Source organism: Pelodiscus sinensis, chromosome 3 (genome assembly GCF_052426305.1).
Source record: "Pelodiscus sinensis isolate ZL-2025 chromosome 3, ASM5242630v1, whole genome shotgun sequence".
NCBI lineage: Eukaryota > Metazoa > Chordata > Testudines > Trionychidae > Pelodiscus > Pelodiscus sinensis.
Window position 1 is genome coordinate 25,196,198 of NC_143054.1, and position 24,967 is coordinate 25,221,164.

Genomic DNA, 24,967 nt, shown 5'->3' on the forward strand with positions numbered 1-24,967 from the left:
GAATCTTTTTCCCCTGCCAATTCTCACCAATATTTGTCTCAGAACATTAGTAGAATCTAGACAGTATCCATTAAATCCAAGAGCTATCCCTTTCTTGTTAGGAATAAAAATGTATTAAGTTGAATATATTTCAGTGCTAAAAAACTCTGCGTTAGTTTGCTGATCACCAACTCTTTAGATAAGTGTAGTGCTATATGTACCGCATTTTTTGGTCTATCTGAATCATCTCCTTTTCATGTTAACTTTTCAATAATTCTGTTTTACAGCAGGTATTTCCAGATTATTAGCTTCAGGTTCTCTAATTATATGACTTAAGCAATACAGCATTTATAACCCTAGTAGAGTTTTCTATATTATAGGAACATAGAAACTTTATTTAATGGATTGTTCTGTGCCTCAATGGTACAGTTTAGAACCAGCACAAGGCTGTGTGATTATACTGGCTAAAATTTCAAAGTTACAAGCTAGAGGGAGGGACCCAGTGGACTACAGTGGCACAGTCTTTGTTACCTCTGCCTTTGCTATTCTTGTCTCTGTCAAAAACTATTTGCTCATGATTTTTGTAAAAGTTGATAATCACATAGTTTAGACAGCATACTGTTTCCTTTAAATATTATAATGTCAGCAGTTTTCTACAGTTTCTACCTGTAAGGAAGTGTTCACATATTGACACATCTTCATCAGTGCCGTAACATGATGAATATGTATAAAACAATAGCCAAACAATGAGAAAAAGGGAAAAGAACAAACTTTTTAGTGATTGAAATTGGATAGCAAATATCCAGGATATTACTGCTTTGAAGTCTTATGGTACCTAACACTTCTAATCTTGCTTTTTTTTTGTTTTTGTTTAAGAAAAGTGTGCTTTATATTAGTGATGAGCATTAAGATCTTCTTTTTATCCCTGTACTTGCAGTGGAGATCACACACTCAGAGTATTGGTAAATGGTAGAATTTCAAATAAATTCTTCAGGTATCATAAAGCTGACTGGATTAGAAACTCCTATATTATATTTTTTGCACATGAAACCAATTTTTGTTGTTGCTGAAAATGTAAAGTAAACATCCCTGAAAACTTATGAGATGCGATTGAGCATTAGTGTTAAAACTGGAGAACTGTGGTAAGCTCTTGGATAAAGCATTGGACTCCAGTGGCAGATTTTTTTGTATTCAGGTAATTATTTCAGTTTTCAACAGACATACAAGAAGCAGCAAGGTCAAAATATTTCTGTATATGAGTAGATGATTGAGTGTGCTGTGTCAAACGCAGTAAATCTGTTACTGATAAGCAGACTGTAAGTATTAAAGAAATATAGCTGTTGAGATGCTAAAGTCACCTAATTCAGTGAGGTACTGTGTGGTTATGTTCCTCTGGCTTCTGAAATGCAGAATACAGCTGAAATATTCGCTGTGCTTTTCAATTCTCAAAACATGTTTGGATAATTGGATTGATTAATGCCTGGAAAAGTGGGTCAATTTGTTAGCCAAAGTTAACTGTTTGCTGTAGAAGCTTCAGAGGGTAGCCAAATATGCAGTAGGGCCAGCATTATGGTATCCAAAATAGTCATGGCCACAATCAACTTATGAAACCTTGATAATATATATAAAGGGCAAAAGCAGTCAGAAGGGGGAAATAATATTCTTCTTTGAGTGATTGCTCATGTGCATTCCGTGTAGGTGTGCGCTTGCAGCATGCACGTGTTGCTGGAGATTTTTCCCTCAGCAGTACCTGTCGGGCCAGCAGGGGAACCCCCTGGAGTGGCACCAGTATACGGGCCCATATATACCTCTGCTGGCCCTCCACCCACTCAGTTCCTTCTTACTGCCGTGATGGTCATTGGAACAACCCTCAGCTCTCGATAGCGATTGTTGTCTTCAGTGTTTGTCTTCTGTTTTCACAGTTAATCACTGACTAAGTAGCTGCAAATTAAGTTAAAGACTCTCTTGTTGTTTTTTGTCCCCTGCCATGGCATGCCGTGCGCCCGCGGCAGTGCATGCCCAGTCCGCAAGGGTTCAAGCCCTGCAAAAAGTATCACCTATGCCCTGTGGTAACCCGCATTTGGCCTGCTTAAAGTGTCTGGGGGAGGCTCACCTTGCAGAAGCTTGTAAGATCTGCAAAGCCTTAAATCCCGCACCAAGTGCAGGAGAGAGTCGCGTCTCAAAATCATTTTGAGGGAAGCAGCCCTCAGGCCGGCGTCGGACCCAGCTCCAGTCTCCCAGAGTGCGTTGGTGCAAGACAGTTCAGTGCAGCATGTTTCTCCGGCACCGTGCAGACCCCAGCACTGGTTCCAGACCCCTGCACCTCAGAGAAAGAGACAGGCAGGTCTCCACCAAAGCATGTGCCCTCCATGTACCCTCCAGTGGGGCACATGGTGCCTACAAGTCCGGAGCCCAGGCTATCTCGGTCAGGCAGACTTTCATGCTTGCATAGGGAGATCAGTCCTCTGGAGGACTTTCCCAAGCCCTCCACACTGGAGGCTCTCGAGGCAGCAAGGGTCCTAATTGACTCCTCTCCCTCACCACCTCCTCCCACTCCAATCCCCTCCAGACAGCACGGGACGAGTTGGCACCGGCCTCCGTCTAGGACGCCTGAAGACTCGGCACTGTGGGCCAGGGATCACCACCTGACCCTCCCTGCTCCATCAGCACCGTCTGCGGCACTGGCCACTGAGTCATGCCCAGTTCTGGGACCCTTCTACGATATGGCACCGGGCTTGGCGCGGTATCATCGCCCAGCCCCGTCCTTGGCACTGGCCCCTGCAGCACCTACCTCCTCACGGGACACCCGTGCCGCCATGCCTCCGTCTCAACACCGCAGTAAGCCCGAATCCATAGCCACACGTGCAGCAGCTTCTTCGGCGCCTGCGTCAGCAGAGCCTTGGTCCGCCTCGGAGTACTTGTCCAACTCTGAGGCAGAGTCCACTTGGTCATCGAGGGGCTCCCAATCCCACTCTCAGAACCGGTCCCACTCCCAGCACTGCAGTCTGTCCTGTCAACCAACAACAGTGGGCGCAACCAGTCCTGGTGCCGATGCTACAACAGACATGGCCTCCGCAACCTCCAGGCCAGTGGCTATTTTGGACACCCTGGGCATACAACCAGGACCAAAGTGTGGATCCATCCAGGCCGGGGGAGGTAGTAGAAAGGGGTTATGTAATTCCTTTCCACTTGCCCCCACCCTCCTAACCCCCTACTCCGTCCCTTTTCAGGGACCCCTCTCATGAGCCTCTGCTTGAAGAAGAGATTCAACATCTCCTTGCGCCGGGGTGGAGGAAGGTAGAGCGGGTTCCCTCCGACTTTTGGGTCAGGGGATTCTATTCCCGCTATTTCCTAGTGCCAAAGGGGGTCTCTACCCCATTTTGGACCTCAGAGCCCTCAACTCTTTCATTTCCAAAGCAAAATTCAAAATGGTAAAATTGGCCTCCATAATTCCCGCGTTAGCTCCCGGAGACTGGTATGCTGCCCTCGACTTAAAGGATGCTTATTTCCATATTTCCATTGCCTCCCACCATCAAAGGTTCCTTCATTTTACTGTGGGCCCAGACCACTACCAATTCACAGCCCTCCCTTTTGGCATTTTGACGGTCCCTTGGGTCTTTACCAAATGCATGGCGATTATGGCCACCATTCTGAGGAAAAGGGGTGTTCAAGTGTTCCTCTACCTCAACGACTGGCTCCTCAGGGGAGACTCCGAGAGTCAGGTGAGACCTCCACATCGGTCTGGTCTGGAGCCTCTTGGGGGATCTTGGGCTCCTTCTCAGCTTGGACAAGTCAACCCTAACCCTGACATCAACCCTGATAATAGAGTTCGTGGATGCCTCCTTGGACTCTTCGTCGGCAAGGGCTTCACTTCCCAGGTCCTGGTTCCTCACAATAGAGGTTGCCGTCAGGGGGCATTACAGAACTTTCCAGTGACTACCACCCGGACATGCATGTAGCTCTTGGGCCTTGTGGCTGCCTGCACTTATGTACTGCAGCATGCCAGACTGCACATGTGCCCACTTCAGATGTGGCTATCGCAAGTCCACAACCCGGTTGTCCACTCATGGTTCCCTCTCTTCCCCTCCCCCCTCCTCCTCTTGCTGGACTGGTGGACCAGTCAAGGGGAAGTCTGCACAGGGGTCCCCTTCTCCAGACCAGTGCCGTCCACCCGTCTTATCACGGATGCATCGGACACCAGTTGGGGAGCCCACCTGAGGGACCTGCAAACACAAGGTATGTGGTGCGCGGACGAGCTCTCCCTGCATATCAATATCAGGGAGCTCCAGGCAGTCCGTCTGGCCTGTACAGTTTTCCTTCCCCAACTCAGGGGCAAGTCCATCCTTATCCTGTCAGACAACATGACAGTGGTGGCTTATATAAACAAGAAGGGTGGGGCACAATCCCCTCGCCTATGTCTGGAGGCGATCCGCCTCCGGGATCTCTGCATCGGGGCGGACATCCACCCGATGGCTTCGTACCTCCCAAGTTCTTAAAGTGTCCTAGTGGACAGGCTGAGCAGGACTTTTGCGGGACACGAATGGTCCCAAAGGTGGGATGTGGCCTGCTCCATTTTCCACGCATGGGGTGGGGTCTCCCCATCTAGACCTGTTCGCCACAGGGGAGAACAAGAAATGCCTGAGGTCCTGCTCCCTCATGGGACAGGGTTCTCTGGGAGACGCTCTCCTCCGGAGGGCCTGCTCTATGTCTTCCCACCATTCCCACTCATTCACAGAGTCCTCCTGAGAGTATGGCAGTTCAGGGCATCCCTGATCCTCATCACCCCAGCATGGCCCAGACAACACTGGTTCTCAACTCTCCTCAGTCTGTCATGCGAGAGACCTATGGTCCTCCTGCTGTCCCTGGACCTGATCTTTCAGGACTCGGGCAGACTCTGCCACCCGGATCTGCAGTCGCGGCACCTGACAGCGTGGAAGCTCCATGTCTGATGGCGGCAGAGCTTCAGTGCTCGGCCTGGGTCCAGGAAGTCCTATTGGGTAATAGAAAACCCTCCACTAGGGCCACCTACCTCACCAAGTAGAAGCAGTTCTACGTCTGTCTCTCCCAGAAGGGGGTGTCCCCCAGGTGGGCGACAATCCCCATGATCTTGGATTACCTATTGGACCTCAGGCTCCAGTGACTCTTCTCCTCCTCCATTAAAGTCCACCGAGCAGCTATTTCAGCCTTCCATCCTGGAGAAGGGAGGAAAACCTGTTTGCAAACCCCATGGTTAACAGGTTTCTGAAAGGAATGGACAGACTCTACCTTCATGTCTGTCAGCTCATTCCTCAATGGGACCTCAACCTGGTTCTCTCCAAACTCATGGGGCCCCCGTTCGAGCCATTGGCAACGTGTTCCCTACTATACCTGTCCTACAAGGTGTCCCTCCTGCTAGTGCTCACATCTGCCAGGCAGGTATCTGAACTCAGGGCGCTCACCACGGATTCCCCCTATACAGTGTTCTTCAAGGACAAGGTCAGGCTCTGCCCTCACCCTTCTTTTTCACACAAGGTGGTGTCTGCCTTCCACTCCTCCCAAGGTATTTTCTTACCAGTGTTTTACCAACATTAAGCCACAAAATTTTAGGGGCATTTCCACAAATTCATGGGCAATCTATATTTTTCAGCCTCATTAGAAAATTTTGCCCTTATTACCCAAGTCACTCAAAGCTATAAAAACATTAGCTTTAATACTTTAACGTTATGACAAACCTGAGGAAAACTTTTTGGTTCATTTGATGTTTTTAAACTATTTTTGGACTGAAAAAAAATTAACATTTAACATTGTGTATTGTAATTCAGTTGAAAATAAGATTTCATGTGTACCATGAAAATAAGATTTCAGTTGAAAATAAGATTTCATGTCCATATTTTGAACCTGTTCTCAATTGAAAGCCGCGGGGGTGGGGAGGGAGGACTAAGTAAATTATAGAAAAAGCCTTGTCTTCTGAGTGAAGATGATGGTGTGCCAGATATGCAGAGTATTTTTTTAATTTGTAATACCTATGCAGAGAAATCTTACAATGCTAGTCAACAGCTGCTGTTCGTGGCAAACATGAATTAAAAATCAGCACCCAAACTTTTCTTTCCCAGTAAGTGAAGATTAGATGCAGACAATTTAGGTAGAATGTTGATAGATTGTTGTTTAACTTCATGTGAGCATGGTTGTGTGCTTGGGAGGCATTCATTTTTAATATAAATAAAATAATTGTACACAGTAATATATGTTGGGAAAATATCAGAGGGACTGTTTTTTAAAGGCCCAGGGAATTGCTGATGAATTATGTGAAAAGTTGGAGGTGAGAGATTATTTGAACTATTCCATTGATGTACTTTAGTGGATTTTAATTATTTTAGGAACCGTTTTTAAAGTAATTTTGCATTGTCTGTGTGCTTCCTTGTTTCTTATAATTGAAGATTAAGAGAAAATTGCTTAGGCTGTGTTTCTGCCTTGCTTTACAGTACTAATGACCTCCACATATATACCACATCACATTTATTGTTAGAAAGGTATGGCAGAGTTAGCTGCTTTAAATTTTGTTCTTTCTGCCTTTATTTTTTTTTTTTTTTTTGCAGGTAGAGATAATTGATATTGAAAATGAAGAAAAAAGGTACTCTCTTTTCCTGGAACTCTTGAACTCTAGTAACAGTCAGTCTGATTTTCAACACTTGGTTTTACTCCTCCAAGCTTGGCCACCTATGAAAAGTGCAAGCATGTAAGTATATCTTCAAAGAGAAACTTGGCAGAACAATATGCTCTCTCCTACTTTGATTTTAAAATTACTGAACCTTTTATGCAGCCTCTGGTCAGTGAATTCAAACAAACTGTTACATAAAAGGAGTATAGGCATCTTAAATAGCCCTCTTTGGCACACAGAATCCAATTGCATATGTAGGATAAGAAGTTTCTTCTGAAAAGCATCCTTGAGGAGGCACACATTAGTTTTGCTGTTCTTCATGTTTCTTATTACACTTAAAAAGCCTAGTCCAAAATAAAGACTTTATAAGCTATCAACACCTAAGTGTGATTAAAGATTTTCACTCCAGTTTTGGCTCCTTCAGAACTTCTTTGTGAAGCTGCTCTTTTTAGCAAAGTTGCAGGAAGGGCCAAAGGTGGATAGAACAATCCAGACTTTTATATATGACCAAGCAATGATACTTTTCTGTTTTACAACTGCTGCCAAGTTGTCCCATCCCAGAGTACTCTACAGGGAAAGGAGGGGATGCGTATTGGCACCACTGATGTCCAGAAAATAAATACAAGATTATTTCTGCAGCATTGTGCATGTGTTGAAGTTATGGCAGGACATAATTTGACAATATTTTTGTATCAGTCTTTTTTCTTCCTGTCTGCCTGTAGTACTTCTATACATTCCATTTGTTCAATGCTTTGATCATGGTTTATAAGATTTAAAGAGTCTCTTTGTCTCTACATTATGCCGTCAGCAGTCATCCATTCTTCTCTTCTTCTTTCAAGGAAAGCAATAAAATTAACTTTTTATGGGCTAGCCAGCACAGAGTCCCATCTTTCATCTGTCAGCAGTTAGGCGAGAGAGGCTTTTTACTAACTTCCACTTAACTTTGAGTTCCAGGTGCCATTGATCACATTCTGTTGGAATATAGGGTATAAACTCCCAAAAAGACTTGTTTGAAAAATTGAGGTGGATTTTTATTTTCCTGAAAACAAATACTTTTCTGTGCATTTAAGACACTGATATGTTGGGGACCAACCTGCAATGGTTATTCAGCTTGAAGCCTTTATCATGTGTTCAGGATATCTGGACTAAGAATTGATTTCCTCCTTTACTGTCTTTAGAGGAACAAAGAAAGCATTTCTAATGTATTAAGAATTATAGAGTGTTTGCTGTCTAACTTGTCCTAGATTCCCACTGTCCTTTCCCTGTATAATTAGAATTTTTTGAACAACAAATAACTGGGAAGATTGGTAGTTGGCAGAAAAACCCTGCTGAAATATACACATTTCCCAAGCCAGTTATGGTTGGGACTCCCTATGTATCTCTTTGATCTCCTGATCTCAGTGTCATTGGCAACATAGGTAGCTCCGCAGCCATATTGAGACTGATTCCATGCTAGGGCCTGCTTCCTGCATGACTCTTCCACAAGGAAACAACATGATTGAATCTTTCATCTTTACTCATAATTTAAACCTTGCTCTAGGGAGAAGTGACCCTCCCCTAGTTTGACAGAGATTCTCGGGTGGCTACTTGGAGGGAGAAATAGTCCACATTGCAATCTGACTCTTTTTCCTATTATTTTGTTTCCCATTGCATAGCAGAGGCAAAAATCTCAGGGTTCTTAGTTCATTCATACTGTGTGTTCTGTTCCTTTTTTCCTCTTTTCTTGAAGAACAAATTCCCAATCTTATTTTGCACCTATTCATAACTTGATTCAGTACAGCAGCTAAATTTGCTCCATGTATGTTGTACTCATTCCTGTATTTATAATGCAGAGTGGCACAGAAAAATCAGAGGAAAAACAAAATGCAGGTTAAATTGTATTCTCTTCCCAATTAATGATCAACCAAACCTCACTGGTTTTAAGATTTGTCTTAGTCCCAGTTAGGGCCAGAAAGTTAGAGACCCATATAAATTATATAAGCCTTTTCAGTCTAAATACATTAGGACCTAAATACATTAGAAAGCAATTGATAGCTAGTACTTTAACAAAGAAATCAGAAGCCTTGCAAAGAAATGAGGAAGGGGGTAGGCTGAATTAACTATCAGGCTGACATTTAATTTGAATCAATGAAAATGTCAGAATGATTGAAGTTTATGTATTCATGCTTGGGAATAAGCCTGCCCGGGGTTTGTAATAGAAAATTGGAAACTTTTTCTAAAGGCCTACTTCAGCTCCCATCGCGGTCTTTTTGAATACCAGTTGATTCAGAATCCTGAGCCTGATTTTCAGAGGTGCCGAACTCCTGCAGCTCCCATTGACTTCAATGAGATTTTCAGTTGACTGTATATTGTTAAGGATGGAATGTAACAGAAGAGAGAAAAAGCAGAAATTGCAATTACACTGGCTACAGAAATCAATGTTCCGTGAATACCATGCTATGAACAGAAATATACATCAGTATGCAGTTTTACAACAGTCACCTACAAGCATAGAAATAGCTGCCAGCAAGCACTCTGCAGTCTTGAAGATAGTTACCAACCTTTCCAACATTTCTGCATGCTAGTGACCAGGAGACTTGTGAAGTTTAAGTGATCGCAAGCCAGCTGACCAGTACATTTAAACTCCTCCTGTGCATCAAGATTTCCAGTCATGAACTCGATAATTTATTATATGTTTAGATTTCTAAAATGATTCCCTAGAAATGGTCAAATATGTCAGAAATTACTTATTCTTTAATGAGGCAAGTTCTTTTTAAGAAAGATAATGAAAATTGCTATGCTTGTTACTTAAGGATGAACACAAACTAGTCCTGGTTTTTTTTTTTTTTTTTTTTTTTTTTTTCATTTTATAATTGGCTAATTGTCATTTTCTCACTGGATTTGATTTTAAATTAAATTTAAATCAGATTTTTTTTAAATAATCACAGTTCTTAATTCATAATTTTCATTAATAACTTCCCTGAATTAAAGCGCCTCCCTTTTTTCCTCCAAATATACAAACCCATAATAAATGTTTTAAAAATAATTAGCACTGGCATTCTGTTGATAGCTGTAATGCAAGGCAGGATTCTTTTCAGAAGGTATTAGTGATAAAAATTGAGAGTTTTTTCACTCCTTTTTATGGCAATCAGTTGCAGAACCACACATTTTCAGAGGTGTCTATGAATTATTTTATTTTATAAATATTCTGATATTCTTGATGAAGTAAATTACTCAGCTGGCAAGTAGAGTTCTTCTTTGAGTTTCACTTATGCCGATTCCGTGTTAGGTTTGTGACACTTTCACAGCTGTTAGAGATTTTTTTCCCCCCAGTGTTATCTGTACAGCCAGCTCTGGCCTTGCACTCTTACCACCCATGACGGTCGCTGGAACAGCTGTCTGCCTTTGCAATTCACAATGTGCTCTCAATGCACCTTTCCCATTCCTATTTTTTGTTTATAATTGTATATAGTTGCCTTAGCAGATAGGTAGGTAAATACTTACATTAGAACAATCAGTGGTCCTATAGGACCTTGTCCTTAGGACAAGCCATGCCCCAATCCCTGTGATTCAAACTGTTCCATTTGTCACAAACCCAGGCTGGTCAGTGACCCCACACAAATGTCTGAAGTGTCTGAGGGAAATTGCATGTTACTGAGAAATGCAATTTCTCTGTAAAATTTGTATATTAAAAAAAAACCCACACAGAGACATTCATCTCAAAGCCATGGAGGCAGCACTTGGACCAGATTCAGAATCCTCCTACTCCAATTCTGTGCCAAGTACCTCAGCCTTGGTACGGAGCACCCGGCCTCAGTGCCACTCACCATTGCTGGCACTGCAGAAGTGCCACAAGAAGCAGCCCACCAAATATGGGTCTTGAGACAACTCAGGAATCCAATCCTGGATTCACAGCGTAAGCTGTTTATTTAGTCAATGGCAATGATGGAATTGGAGCATTCGTCCTTCGTCACTTGGGCGGTTATGCAGCAGTTGCACCACACATTCTGGCATCATGGTTTCGGTGGCCAGGTCTGTGGTCTCTGCAGTGTACGTGATGTGGGGCTCATGGCTGCAATGTTTGGCACTGTCTGAAGAGAGGTGCAGTCCATTCAGGACCTCCCCTTCAAAGGCACTGCTCTATTTTCAGAGCAGACGAATGCCTGGCTTACATGGCCTGAAATATTCCTGTGCCACACTTTACTCATTGAGCCTGTACATGCCACAGGCCTCTGGGAAACACTTCTGGCCTCTGGTCATCTCTGCCTACATTCTCAGGTCCACAAAGGCAGAGTTCCTACAAGAAAAAATGGAGGCTTTAAACACTGACAACCTACTGTATCCCCCTTAGTTAGGTGTTCCGTAGCAGGCACTTTGAGGATATGCCTGAGGATGGAGATTCAGTCTTGGTCTAGGATCCATTTCTTTTCCTCACTGCATGGACCACTGTCAAGTTGGACTGCAGAGTGCTCTGCAGCATAGCAGTTGGTTACACCCTGCATTTTTCCTCCATTCCTCCCTACTATCCTCCTCTTCTTTCAGGGACCCTTCACACAAGCTTCTTCTCACCCAGGAAATGGGATCCCTCCTATGTCTGGGAGCTATGGAGGAGGTTCCTCAACATATGGGCAACTTTTTCTTTGTAATTGCTTAGTGCTCTCCCGCTAGATTTTTGTCACTGCATTTTTTATTTTATTTAGTGTTCAGTGTACCTCCACTTTATAAAGGCACAGTGCAGTGTTACCAAGTCTCTAGGCTTTATCATAAACTTTATGATATTTGGTGTTTTTCTTCTAAGTTCCAGCTGTTTGAGTCATCTGAATACATGAGAATCATAGTTTTCATTTTACAAGCAATGTATTTGTAGCCCTTTTAAGTCTGGAGGAAATCTTGAAAATGTGAGCTAAGTATGCCCTAAAGTAGTGGGGCCAACAGCCTCGCCAGGATCCCTGGAATGTGTGTGGCCTCAAATGGAGAAGGGACAGAGATGGGATTAGGCATATTGGGCTACTCCAGCAGCTGTTTAAAGGGCCTGGGGCTCCAGCCGCTGCACAAGCAGCCCCTGGTGGGCCAGCCTGCCTTCAAGACTCAGAAACCAGAAGACAAATAAAATATATTTGCTGCCCATTTTTTTTAAATATATATTTCATGTACTATAGGGCCCTGATTCATTTTTGAACACTTGTGTTTGGAAAGATTACAGTGCCAATTTTGTTCCTTCTTTTCTAAAGCAGGCAAATTAAATGTTTCTTTTCTCTTTACATCCTCGTATGATGTGAAATAATTTAGTGGATGTGACTGTACATGCAGATTACTGCTACGAGCTACCTTGGAAAATAGCTTTTTTTTAAAATTATCCAGGTGTTTTACTTTTTGGAGAAAATTTTAAGAAGTTTCATGAGTTTTGTTGCAGGGTGGAAAATACCAAAGGAGTTATTTTTTTGGTATTTTGGCACTTCTGAGTTCAAGACATTCAGTCTTTTTTGCTATCTATAAGAAAGTGGGAAAAAAAAACTTTGGAATTTTAAAAAGATATGGCTTGAGGGATCAGAAGATTAGACCGTGTTTTATTTTTAAACAAGATAGGTCATCTATCCCCAATCACAGTCTATCACTTGAAGATCAAACACCTAGGAAGGTACATCTCATTAACATAGTCATCATTGGAAAAAAATTGATAATGCTATGTCATGTCATGGTCAAAGCAATGAAATGTTAAGCTTTGAAGTTTAAAAAGATGCACACAAATATTTTCCTCTGTTTGAATTTGGAACGGATTGTACTTATACATCATGCAACAGAGAGAAGATGAAAGTCAAAATGATTAATTCTATTTGGTAATGTCAAATTCTTGCTAACTGAATCATGCCTTTGTGATCCATCTTCCAAATCTTAACAGTCTTTTAAGACAAAACAGGACAAGAGAGAACAATGGATCTATATATCCTTCTAGATCTAATGCATCTGAAACCTTCACAGTTCTATAATATTAGAGAGAGTTTAGCATGGAACTAGACATGTATCTTAGCAGCAAGGCTTTACAAACACATGGGAAATTTTTTATAGTCCTAGTTCTGGTTTCTGTTCATTCTTGTTTTAATCCACGCGTTAAATGGGTGACTTTTTTTTTAATTAGGAGATGGAAAGAAGATTTTCTTTGTAGGTACAGATATTTGTTCAAGTAATGTACAGTCTAAATGTAATTTTTAGCTCCTCAGAAGTGCTAAATGTTTGAAGTTCCTATTGACTTCAGTGTTGCACTTAACATGGCTGAAAGTTAGCCATTTATCTAGGTGCCTGAAAATAGGTAGATTAGAGCTTGCTTTGGCCTACCCCTACTGAGACATTAATTTGATTGTGATAAATTGTGATATTTTGCTATATCTATTGTGAAAAAGCATTGTTACGTGACATTAACAGTCTAAAGTGAATGGAGGTTTTTTATAAATTCCTCCTTAATTGCATTGTTATTTATTAGTACTTCATGTCAGTAACTGCCATTTTAAAAGTCAGCATTTTTCAACACTTCCCACACTGTAATATTCTTATCTGTGTTTCTTTTCCTTAGACTGAGAATAGGTAATAGCATTGGTAAATATATATCATGGTAAATGTTGACTTTGGAAAAATAACCATTGTGCATAATGCTGTTCACTAAAGAAAGGATATTTAGGGACCAATTTTAAATGTGTAACAGATGTATCTGATTTGGAAGTGCTTTGAGATCTACTGCTGAAAACTAATATGTGAAAGCTATACAGGCAGTCCCCGACTTACGCGGATCCGACTTATGTCGGATCCGCACTTACGAACGGGGCTTTCTCGCCCCGGAGGTTGAGGTAGTGGATTGCTACCTGCGAGCTCCGGGGCGAGAAAGCCCCGTTCGTAAGCTGCTCCGGTGCCCCTGGTCTGCTGGAGACGGTCTCCAGCAGACCAGGGGCACCGGGCGGGTTCCCGCGCTTCTGAGGCTTTGCCAGAGCAAAGCCTCAGAAGCGCGGGAACCGCCGCTGCTGCCGCTTGAGACCCGGTGCCTGTGGTCTGCTGGGGACGGTCCCCAGCAGACCACAGGCACTGGGACTGAAGCCGCAGCCGCGGGGGGGAGGGGTCCCGCGCCTCTGAGACTTTGCCAGAGCAAAGCCTCAGGGGCGCGGCACCCCGCTGCCGCTGCTGCTCTGCTCCCCGTGTCCCTGGTCTGCTGGGGGGGGGGGGCGCGGATAGTGTGCCCCCCCCCCAGCAGACCAGGCTTTTGTTTTGGACCCTGGAGCAGAGCAGCTGGGGCGCTGCGGATTGGTCCTGCAGCACCCGCTCTGGGCACTACTGGACCAACCCGGCAGCACCCCAGCTGCTTTGCCCCAGGTCCTGATTCAGCCGCTGCTGGTCAGTTTCAGCAGTGGCTGAATCAGGACGCCTGGGGCAGAGCAGCTGGGGTGCTGCTGGGTTGGTCCAGTAGTGCCGAGGGGTGCTACTGGAGCAACCCAGCAGTACCCCAGCTGCTCTGCCCCAGGCGTCCCCAAGTCAGCCGCTGCTGAAACTGACCAGCGCTGACTACAGGAAGCCCGAGGCAGAGTTGCTCTGCCCCAGGCTTCCTGGAATCAGCGCTCATCAGTTTCAGCAGCAGCTGACTTGGGGAAGCTTGGGGTTCTTAAGTTGAATCTGTATGTAAGTCAGAACTGGCGGTCAGTTTCAGCAGCGGCTGAATCTGGACGCCAGTTCCGACTTACATACAGATTCAACTTAAGAACAAACCTACAGTCCCTATCTTGTACGTAACTCGGGGACTGCCTGTATGTAGAGTATTAATTAGTAGTCAGTTGTATATGTACATGGTTCACCTCTTCAATCCATCTACATGTACAATTAATTTGGATCTTGGTATTGATTTCTGTCAGCGATTTTGAGGTAAAGGTTTTTCATTGAGAAACCAGGAGTGGGGTTCCCTGATCACCTGAGAGGGGCTGAGGTCAGAATCTGGTTGAAGCTACCAAGTTAAGAATCCCACTTCCAAAGAAAGGCAAATTTCAGCTGATGTAAAGCCAGCACTGCAGTATAGTCCATAAGCTGCCCTAAGTTACCTGGGACAGTTTTAGAATCAGAGCCCTCTACTTGGCCCCAGATCTTTTTTTTTTTTTAAATACTATTATTCCATGAATTTACTTGCAATTTGTTAAAGATAGTTTACTGAATTTTGTTTTTCTTGTTTGTTTCTTTTTTAGCTCATGCACAAGTAATAATCCATGGGTGAAACTAGGGGTGGCCATGCTATCAAAATGTCCTACTGAGCAAAAAGAGAATATGGGAAGTGAAATTTTGAAGATCTGTCGTTCTTTGTATCAGACTAAGCACAGGCTTCCTGTAGAGGTGAGTTGGAACTTCAAGTACCTAGCAAATATGCCTACACCTTTTACAGTGGACGCAGGAATCACTGTTGAAGCTCCTTATACAGCTTTACTGACTGCACTTAAATACTATTTAGCAAAAATTATTAAAAATAAGCACAAATAACTTCCACTTAGTATACACAAAAAGTTGTCTGTAAGGAAGCTCTGAAATATTTGGGCTTTAATTAGCTTTTATTTTGTAAGCAGTTCTTCTTTACGACTGCTCTAGTATTCCCTCTTCCTAAATTAATTATGTATACTCACTTCCATACAAGCCTCTGTAACATCCCACAGTACCACAGCCTCACATACTCACACATCATAACCTAACTGTATCAGATTTAAAAAATGATTTAAAATCTTTGCACTTCTCTGGAATTATTCCCAGGCATCTACTTTTATTATCCTGATACGTCCTTTATAGTGAGATTCACAGAACCAGTCTTTGTTCTTGAAAATAGCCAACATGAAGATTATGAACAGTGTAGTGGAAACTGATCAGATGTTTCTTTTTTTCTTTAATACAAAACCAAGACGTCTCTTGTAGAAATTGAAGGGCAATACATTTTAAAACAAATGGGACACTTGTATTTATGCAGCTTAAAACCAACTTCTGGGAGTTTCTGCCAAAAGTAGTCAGTAAGGCAGAGTGCCAGACATATTTTCTGAAGGGAGCTAGATTTAATTTTTTAACTACAGTGCAGGGGATAGACCTCCAAGTGAGAGCAAATAGAATAAAGCAGATTACCTAGCAAATCAACAAAAACAAATACTGTACCAAGTTTAATATGCTAAATAGTTTGGTTATGAATTAGCAGATTCTCACACTGAGAGATGATACAAGCAGATGGCAGATGTTATAGGGCAAGCTGCACTTCCTTTCCAGGTTGTTAACCCTAGTACCATAAATACTTTGAGTGGGCAGCTTAAAAAAAAAGCTGGATAACTTTTTAACCACTAAAGCGACGAGGAGTCCTGTGGCACCTTATAGACTAACTGAAGTGTAGGAGCATAAGCTTTCGTGGGCAAAGACCCACTTCGTCAGATGCATGTGTCAGACATGCATCTGACGAAGTGGGTCTTTGCCCACGAAAGCTTATGCTCCTACACTTCAGTTAGTCTATAAGGTGCCACAGGACTCCTCGTCGCTTTTGCAGATTCAGACTAACACGGCTACCCCTCTGATTTTTAACCACTAGTAACACTTGTGGTTCTGAAGTCTAAAGGCAAGAATTGAAAAGGCACTTAAACTTCATGATACAGGATGTTCACTGAGGTCTGGAAGAAGTCTTTCTCTAATGACGGCATCATTGCAGGATTGTCACTTCTGAGTCTTATGCTTCCAGGAGTGAAGATCTTAAAAGCTAATGGACTACCCTCCGTGGCTCATTCTGAATGCATAAGACCTAAGAGTGAGAATTCTATGTGAAATCAAAACAGCGAAATTTACAAAAAGATTTTCCTTTCCCTCTTCCCAGTTCCCAACTTCTTCCAGATGGGGACCCATTTTGACAATTCAGGAAGACTTGGTAACCCAAAGCAATTCAAAAATGGGGGGAAGAGGGAGAGCAGAGCCTCCTAGGGAGACAGTTGGCGACCTTTTTGAAATGTAACGGCGACCCATATTTGGGTCTTGACCCATAGGTTGGGAAACCCTGCTCTACACCATTGCAAATACATTACAGTATTGGTCAAATGGGCTCAACTGTATTAAAAACAGGTGCTGCCTGTCTATCACTGATGGCAACAGCTGCTGTCAGAAACAAATACTTGACTTAGATGGCCTGTTAATGGCAGCTTGTAGTTTTTAATCAAATATGGAACCAGCATTAGGTTCAGAAACTTGACCACACCCATGAAAAGTGGACATCTGGCTAACTAAAATAATTCTGGGTGACAGATATTTCTGGACCAGTGAGTTCTCGACTAGAGACATTCAACCTGTGCAAGCTGCTTTAGAACCCACTTCAGCCAAGGCTTGAAACACATACTTATCTTAAAGTACTTGAATATTCCCATTGGGATATAAACATGGGCTTAACATTAAGCATTTACTTTAGGGCTTTGCTGATTTGGTACCTTACTTTTTAAAAACAAATGTATGATTATTTCTCTCTCACATAGATTGTACCATTTTAAAATGAATTTTAAAACATATACAGGCAGTCCCCGGGTTACATACAAGATAGGGACTGTAGGTTTGTTCTTAAGTTGAATCTGTTTGTAAGTCGGAACTGGCATCCAGATTCAGCCGCTGCTGAAACTGACCAGCGGCTGACTACAGGAAGCCCGAGGCAGAGTTGCTCTGCCCCGGCCTTCCTGGAATCAGCTGCTGATCAGTTTCAACAGGCTAAATCTGGACGCCAGTTCCGACTTACATACAGATTCAACTTAAGAACCCCAGGCGTCCCCAAGTCAGCTGCTGCTGAAATTGATCAGCGGCTGATCCTGGAAGCCCGGGGCAGAGCAACTCTGCCTCGGGCTTTCTGGAGTCAGCGCTGGTCAGAAACTGACCAGCAGCGGCTGAATCAGAACACCTGGGGCAGAGCAGCTGGGGTGCTGCCGGGTTGGTCCAGTAGCGTCCAGAGCGGCGCTGTGGGTCCAACCGGCAGCGCCCCAGCTGCTCTACCACAGGCGTCCGGAGAAAAGCCTGGTCTGCTGCGGGGTGGGGGGGGAGGAGGGTGCTAGCTGCGCCCCGCCCCGCCCCCCCCCCCCCCCAGCAGACCAGGGAGACGCGGAGCAAAGCCGCGGAGCACGCGGGCAGCGGGACAGCCCAGACGCGCCGCGGCTGTCCCGCTGCCGGCGTCCTCAGAGGCTTTGCTCCCCGTCTCCCTGGTCTGCTGGTCTCCAGCAGACCAGGGAGACACGGAGCAAACCCCGTTCGTAACTGCGGATCCGACATAAGTTGGATCCGCATAACTCGGGGACTGCCTGTATATAATCTGTATTATCTATATTAATACTCCCAGTGATTAAGATACAGGTCGAACCTCTGAAATCTGGGACTCTCTGATCTGGCAGCATCCATGGTCTGGCAGGACCACAGATGTTGCTGGACCAGAAAGCCCCAGTAGGAGTGCATACCAGCTGGAGCCCGGTCCCGAGGAGCCCCATCCAACGGGACTGGCGAGCCCCGTCTCCAGGGGATCCCTGATTGAGCAGGCTAGCAGAGGAACCAGCAAGCCTTGTCCCGGGGAGCCCTGGCTGGACAGACCGGTAGTGGAGCAACCAGCACCAAAAGCAGGGCAGCTGGCAAGCCCCATTCCCAGGGATTCTAGGGTGGGGTGGGTGAGAAGCAAGGCCACGGCAGCTGGGGATCTCTATATATGGGGAGCCCCAGCAGGCTGGAGCCCAAGTCTAAGCCCTGCAGGCTGGAGCTCAGTGGCAGTGGGTCTGGAATGGAGCCAGTCGCAGGGAGCGGGAGTGTCCTGGGAGGCTGGTGGCAGGGGACCTCCCTTTGTCCAGCAAATTCCCTCAATCAGGACAGGTCAGGTCCTAAAGGTGCCTAACAAGGAAGGTCCAACCTGTACTAAGTACAATTTTGCGAAGTATGCAAGTTGATGATAAACATTTTTGTAAAAGGGCTAAAATACCTGTTTGGCCTAAACTTTGTTGTACAAAGAGTAATATTAATATCTACATTAACTGCATTTGCCCACTGACATATAGTTTAATTGCATTTTTTTCTGTGATATTTTAAATCACTTCAGTGGGAAAGCAAATTGAAATTCAGTAGTTCAACAGTGTTTTAAAAACACCTTTTCATTTTCCTAGTCACTGGCTTTGGAAATGTTCACTGTGCCTAATTATGTTAAATTTGTGTATTTAAATCATCTCCCTTTCCTTCTCTCCTCCCACCATGTTCAGTTACAAAAATATGATTTTTTAATTTTTTTAATAAGCTTTTTATAATAATATGCTGCTCCCTCTGGTACTGCTTCTTCACTTATGGTTCCTGCTGGGTTTTCAGGTATAAAATGTTACCATCCCTATAAACTTGCTGTTACACTCAGGTTGTTCATCCTACAACCCTGAACATTTATTTTTCCTAACATAAAGGTGTATCCATGGTGATACATTGTGCTTTCCAGACACAGAGGGATTTTGTAGAAACGTAAATTGTCAAGTTTGCATTCTGTAATCTCCTTAGTACTACATTGCTGTTTGACAGAAATGGAGTAGAAAATCAAAATATCAAAGGCTTAATGGGCGATATTTTTAAGTTTGCTTCACCCTTTATGGTCTTTTTAATACTCCTCTGCACCTGTTCATGTAATGTAAGTTCTCAATGAAAGCAAAGCCTGGCAACTGAAGACTTAGCCATTGCTTAACTTTGTAAACACTACAGACACTGCTGTCTATTCGTTGGCAATAAAAGACAAAATCTCCTCAGTGTATTACAAACCTTCTGTTTTCTCCTCAGGCTAACCAACCTTTGCCTGGTTGCAATAATAAAAAATGTGTTACTTGATAGCATGGGGAGAAATTCAGTTGCCAGCAAAGCATACCAGATTCTAAAATTTTATCTGCTGAACTGCAATGCAGGCAACTGGTGAATGCATTTGACAGGTGTTGTGCTAGTACTCCTGTGACTGCTGTTTTTTTGTGTAAACTCTTTCCTGCTTGCAGCTTGCTGGTGGTTAGCTAGTGTAGATGAGACAAAGATTTTTTTTAACAGATTTTAAAATTGTATTATAGCTAATGTTAAAGAATACATAATATACAGATTGAGAAAAGAACATCTGTACATTTAAGTACGCTGCTTCAATTATCCACAACATTTGTTTTAGTATCTATACAGCAATAATACACGTTTAGATGAATTAAATTTAACATACAGTTTAAATATTAGCATTCAATTATTCAGGTCTAATACTGTGTCACCTAGACCTATCCTGAGTAGTCGAGGTTTGTAAGAATTTTTTGTAATTATCATGACATGCTTCCAGACATGGAGTAATTTGTAGTTCTGTTACATTCTCAGGTGTTCATCACAATTACGTTAATATTTTGTTGTTGGAAATGCAGTTGAGGGGAGTAACTGAGGATTTGCTGTATTATCTGAAAATACAGTGCTTGGGAAAAAATTATGTGAGTTGATACCATATTGTAAGATCTTAATTAAGATCTGTAGCCTCAATATCATGGGTGTAATATGTCCATAATACACATTTTCCACTTTTTAAAATCAGGGTAGGTATAAGTACCCAAAGAGTGTGACTACATTTAACAGAAGCTTTGGCCACCGGATTAATTTACTCATCTTTGAACTTAAATGGTAAAAATTACACATTTGAGTTAGATTGCAAGCTCTTTGGGGCAGGTGAAGTGTCTTTCAGAGTGAAGCATACAGCGTGTCTGTGGATGTCTCAAATGATATTGGAATACAGATTATGTGGAATGTGGTTACTTTGAAATGTGGCTTGGAACTCTCTGGTCCTGCAACATTTGTGGTCCAATAGGGGGCTGCTGGCGGTTCATAGTAGAGCCAGCCATTGGGGCCAGTGGGACAGTGGAGCCCATGGGGCATCAAAGCCTGCAGCTGGCAGAGGCAGGGACGCTGATGGAGGGGCTGGAGCTTGCAGGGCAGTGGAGCCTGAAACCAGCAGGGCTGCTGCAAGTCTGGTGGGGCTGCCTGGCGCTCCCCCATCCCAGACTTCCCTTGGTCTAGAAAACTCCCTTGTCCAGGACCGGTCAAGTCCCAAGGGTGTCAGACCAGGGAGGTCCAACCTGTAATATCTATGTTATATAATACACAGGCTAACCCAATAGAGTGATATTGTTGTGTGAGTTCCCTCATCGGTCTCACTAGAAACAAAGTATTGTGAGGAGAAATCAGCGTAAACTATATCTTTGAACCTTTCTGGATTAGATTGTTATTCATATAAGGAAAATTGAAATTTGTTTTTTGAGGTAAAGTCATGTACACACCCTATAGAAAATAAATCTACAACTTAAACTTCTATAGACTGTGACTCCCTGATCTGGCAACATCTGTGGTCCAGCAGGTCCATGGATATTCCAGAACCAGAGTCTCCCAGTGGAGGGCAGGCACCTGGGCTGCCTGGCTCCCTGCAGCTGCCTGGCTCCCTTGGCTCCCTCCTTGGAGCTGCTGTGGCAGGGCCGGGAGTTTAGTGAGCTGGCCTGGAACTGGGCTGTCAAGGGCAGCAGGGAAGGGGATGAGGGGACTGACAGGGCAGCAAGGCCAGCGGCATGGGAGGAGCCAGCCAGGAGGCTAGCGGCCAGTCCAGGGCTGGGGGGCTGGTACTAGGGGGGCCAGATATGACCTCCAATGGTCTGGAAAAATCCCTTGCTTGAGACCAGTGAAGTCCTGAGGGTGCCAGACCCAGGAGGTTTAATCTGTAAATATATGAGATGAAGTTTCACTTTGTTACTAACCACACTAGACTTGGATAAGGGTCTGGAAGTAATCCTACTCAGTGATTTATTTTGTAAGTATCACTTTCTGTTGCTAGCCTCTGCAATAGGACACGCTATCCCAAAATTGTGAATCCATATAGTTCATGCTGGGATAATAAAATGTGGGAACTCCTATTAAAATGGAGAAACTAATATACTGGATAAGAGTTCCATAAAAGACATTTGAGATTTTGGGACAATTTTATGATGCTGGATTCTGATGTGAGGGGCTATTGTACACTCAGGGCCAAGGATGTTGTTGGACCAAAGATCCCTGGAGGTGGGAGTTGGGGGCCAGTTGGAGAATGCAGGTTTGGGGAGCTATCACTGGGGCCAGGCAGAGGTGAGGAGCCCTGCCTCTGGCATCAGTGGGATCAGGCAGCAAACTGAGAGCCCCCATCCTGTCCTGGGAAACCCTGGTGTCAGCCAGGCCAGGCAGTGAACAAGGAGCCCTTGCCCCGGCTGAGGAACTCCCTACAGCAGTGGGGCCAGGCAGCAACGGCTAAGCGCCCCCAGACTGGGGAACTCCTGGTGGGAGCAGGACTGGGTCTGGTAGTGGGGCTGGTGGCAGATGGGCGGCCCCAACCAGGGAACCCCAGAAACTCCTAGAAGCAGCTGGCATGGCGGTCCTGGCCAGGGAACTCCCTGGCTTTATCTGAACCAGGCAGCAGCAGGGGAGCCTTGTCCAGGGATCCCTGGAGAATCAGGGATTCTCCTGATTCTGAATGGTTTCTGAATGGGGCTGGTGGTGGCCGGGTGGCTCTGCAACGGAACCCTGGGGAATCCTGGCAGCATCGAGCAGCAGCAGGATCGGAGCCCCAGCCTGGAGAGCCCAGGAGTGGTGCAGCCCAGCAGGGGAGTATTGACCTGCCCTGGTCTGGCAAGCTCTCTGGTTCAGGACTGCTCAGGTCCTGAGGATGCCAGACTAGGGAGGTCCAACCTGTTAGTCCTTCTTTATCTTATTCAACCTGTATTACTATATAACTGAGTTAGAAAAGTGTCACAGATGTGTTACCTCACTTCTTACAGTGCACAGTGTTTCAGTGACCTCAGCAAAAGCATTACCCCCACTGAGAGCAGTGATTGCTCCATTCTTCTTTCAGTAAAGTGCTGTGTGAGTTGTTATAAGTATGCAGTGCTTCCCTTGTTTTCTGTATACCAAACATTCCACTAATCACAAATTTCCAAACAGGTTTATTTCCTCTGGAAATTTTATTTTATTAAGTTTAATTTCCATTTTGTATTTGACACAAGATTTTCATAAAATTTGGTGTGTATGATTTTACCACACGTCTGCTGTGCTCTGACAGTCTGGGGTTACTTTTGTTTTCAGTGTACAAAGGATTTATGTTTGCTGCTGCTTAACCAGTCCCTCCTGCTGTTATCCCTGAAACTGCTAGTGGAAAGCAAAGACCAAGATCTTCATGTATTGGCACTGGAACAGATAACAGCTGTTGATAAGGTATGAACAGTTGAATTAGCTGTCCTTCATACTTTCCAGTAATGAAGTAGTTCTTTTATCTTCATGTAGGAAGTATAGTCTCTTGAGTGCATTATGATTATTAATATTTTCCACAGTTATTTTGTCTGCAGCCATAGGGCTGATAAAAATCCATTTTACAGTCAAGGTGATTTTAAAAAGAACCCACAAATGCTATTTGTTTTAATTATCTGGCTACTCAGTTGTAAATTAATGTGGTGGAACAGAAGCTACCATAGTATATTTTTATACATCTTTGTGTTATAGTTCTTTTAAAATAACGTAAACCACAATACTTACAAAATTTGGCAATTCCGCCTGCTGTAGACTCTTCTATAAACATGGTGAGATTTGTTTTTTGCAAATCTCAGATTTATATTTAAGATTAACTACCCTGAAAATTCAGCCTTACTGATTCTGATGAGCCCTTTTCACACACAACAGAGGGATTTAATCTCACTAAGTGCAAATGTCATCGTGTATATATATATATATATATATATATATATATGAAACCTTGTGAAGCAGACCAAATTTAACAGGCTGTTGGAATGTTCAAAATGTGGAATGAACTTTCTGTATTTTTTTTAGAAAAGCTAACTACTGACCTCTTCAGTAAAGTCAGAATTACTCAAGTTATAAAAAAAAATTAAAAGTTCAATTAGAAATCAACAATTGATCAAATCATTGGATGAACACAGCCAAGGTTCAGCTTATGTAGCAGGTAGTAGAGAAAAGGTTTCCATTATTATTCTGTGTAAATCTTGTAGCATTTGGAAGTGTTTTCGTTGCACAACAGAAAGTATGCCTCCTGTTAGTTATTTTAATTCTCCTTATTACTTTAGGAGAAATTTTAGTAAAAGATTTTGTTAGCCAATATATATGTTATGTGTTAGTCGTGACATGAACATTGTAGAGAGTAGGGATGTTAGATGTTGTGTATTTTAGTAATCATTAGCCGCAAACATTTGTAGTGGTTACACCGTTACTAACACATTCCCAGAGGATGACAGCCAGTGTGCTCCCAGCCCCACAGCTGGGGAGCCCTCAGGAACTCCATGCTGCTGCCTCAGTATTAGAGTTTAAAAAAATTGGCTCCCCATGCAGACCAGCTCCTGCCTGCCATCCCATGCTGCTGACTCTGATACAGAGTCAGCAGCAGGGGGCAGCAGCCACCCCTGTCCACAGGGGACCCAAGCTCCCCACAGACCGAGGCTGTGCCAGCAATTCCACCTGTCTTCCCCCATGCTGCTGCCTCTGACAGAGAGGCAGCAGCACAGGGGAACATGTGGCTCCATGGGAGCTGATATATGTAGGGAGCCAGCTTGAAAGCCGGCTTTCCACATGCTCCTGCCTGTTCCCCCACCCCCCTCCCCACCACCACCACCACCACCCTTTGCACTGCTGCCACTCTGACACTGGGAGCCATGGGAGGAGGAAGGGTTGTCAGGTGGGTGGCTCCATGGGATCTGGTGCTTGTGGGGGGCCAGCTTAGCACCAGCTCCAGCTTGTCTCCTGTGATGCTGCCTCTGTGGTAGCTCTGTGGGAACCGGCACGCATGGGGAGCCAACTTAAAAGCTGGCTCCCGCCTTCTCCATCCCCCCACTAAATCTGTGAGGGGGGAAGTTGTGTGTAGTCATTTGGATTAACCGATAAGCCTAGACTTGGTTAATCCTTTAAATGACTATATGCTAACATCCCTAGAAAAAAGCGTAATTAATGATACAGTTGAAAATTGTATTGTGCTTTCCCAAAAACGCTTTTCACTCATGCTAAGGAATATCCCATAACACTATCCAATAGCTAACCTTTGCTCTTGGTAAGAGCAATATAAAACTCAGCATAGTACGAATGCCATGTCCTTGTTCTTTTGGGAATGCCTGCATTGATGCTGGGAATGTAGTGGTCAAAGCAAAGATAAAAAAGAAAGGTACAGGGTAGCACAGAAAAACAAGATAAGAAGCTGGTATTGAGTCAGTCTTTTAAAGCTTAGGTGATATATAAGATTGGGGAAAGGGCTACTGTTATTCTAGATCATCTCAAATACATTTTTTGAAGCAAAGGTGAATGCTGCAAGATTGCTTTGTGTTGTGC

General features: G+C 43.9%; 1 protein-coding gene across 5 annotated transcripts in view; it reads left to right on the forward strand.

Annotated features, from left to right (window-relative positions):
- Positions 1 to 24,967, forward strand: part of NBAS (NBAS subunit of NRZ tethering complex) — a 341,233-nt gene that overhangs the window by 307,515 nt on the left and 8,751 nt on the right. For all 5 annotated transcript variants that reach the window (XM_075923472.2, XM_075923475.2, XM_075923474.2 and 2 more), the window contains 3 exons: positions 6,555 to 6,694; positions 14,809 to 14,953; positions 22,727 to 22,855. In XM_075923472.2, the coding sequence (XP_075779587.2) occupies positions 6,555 to 6,694; positions 14,809 to 14,953; positions 22,727 to 22,855 (414 nt within the window). The remainder of the gene's footprint in view (positions 1 to 6,554; positions 6,695 to 14,808; positions 14,954 to 22,726; positions 22,856 to 24,967) is intronic.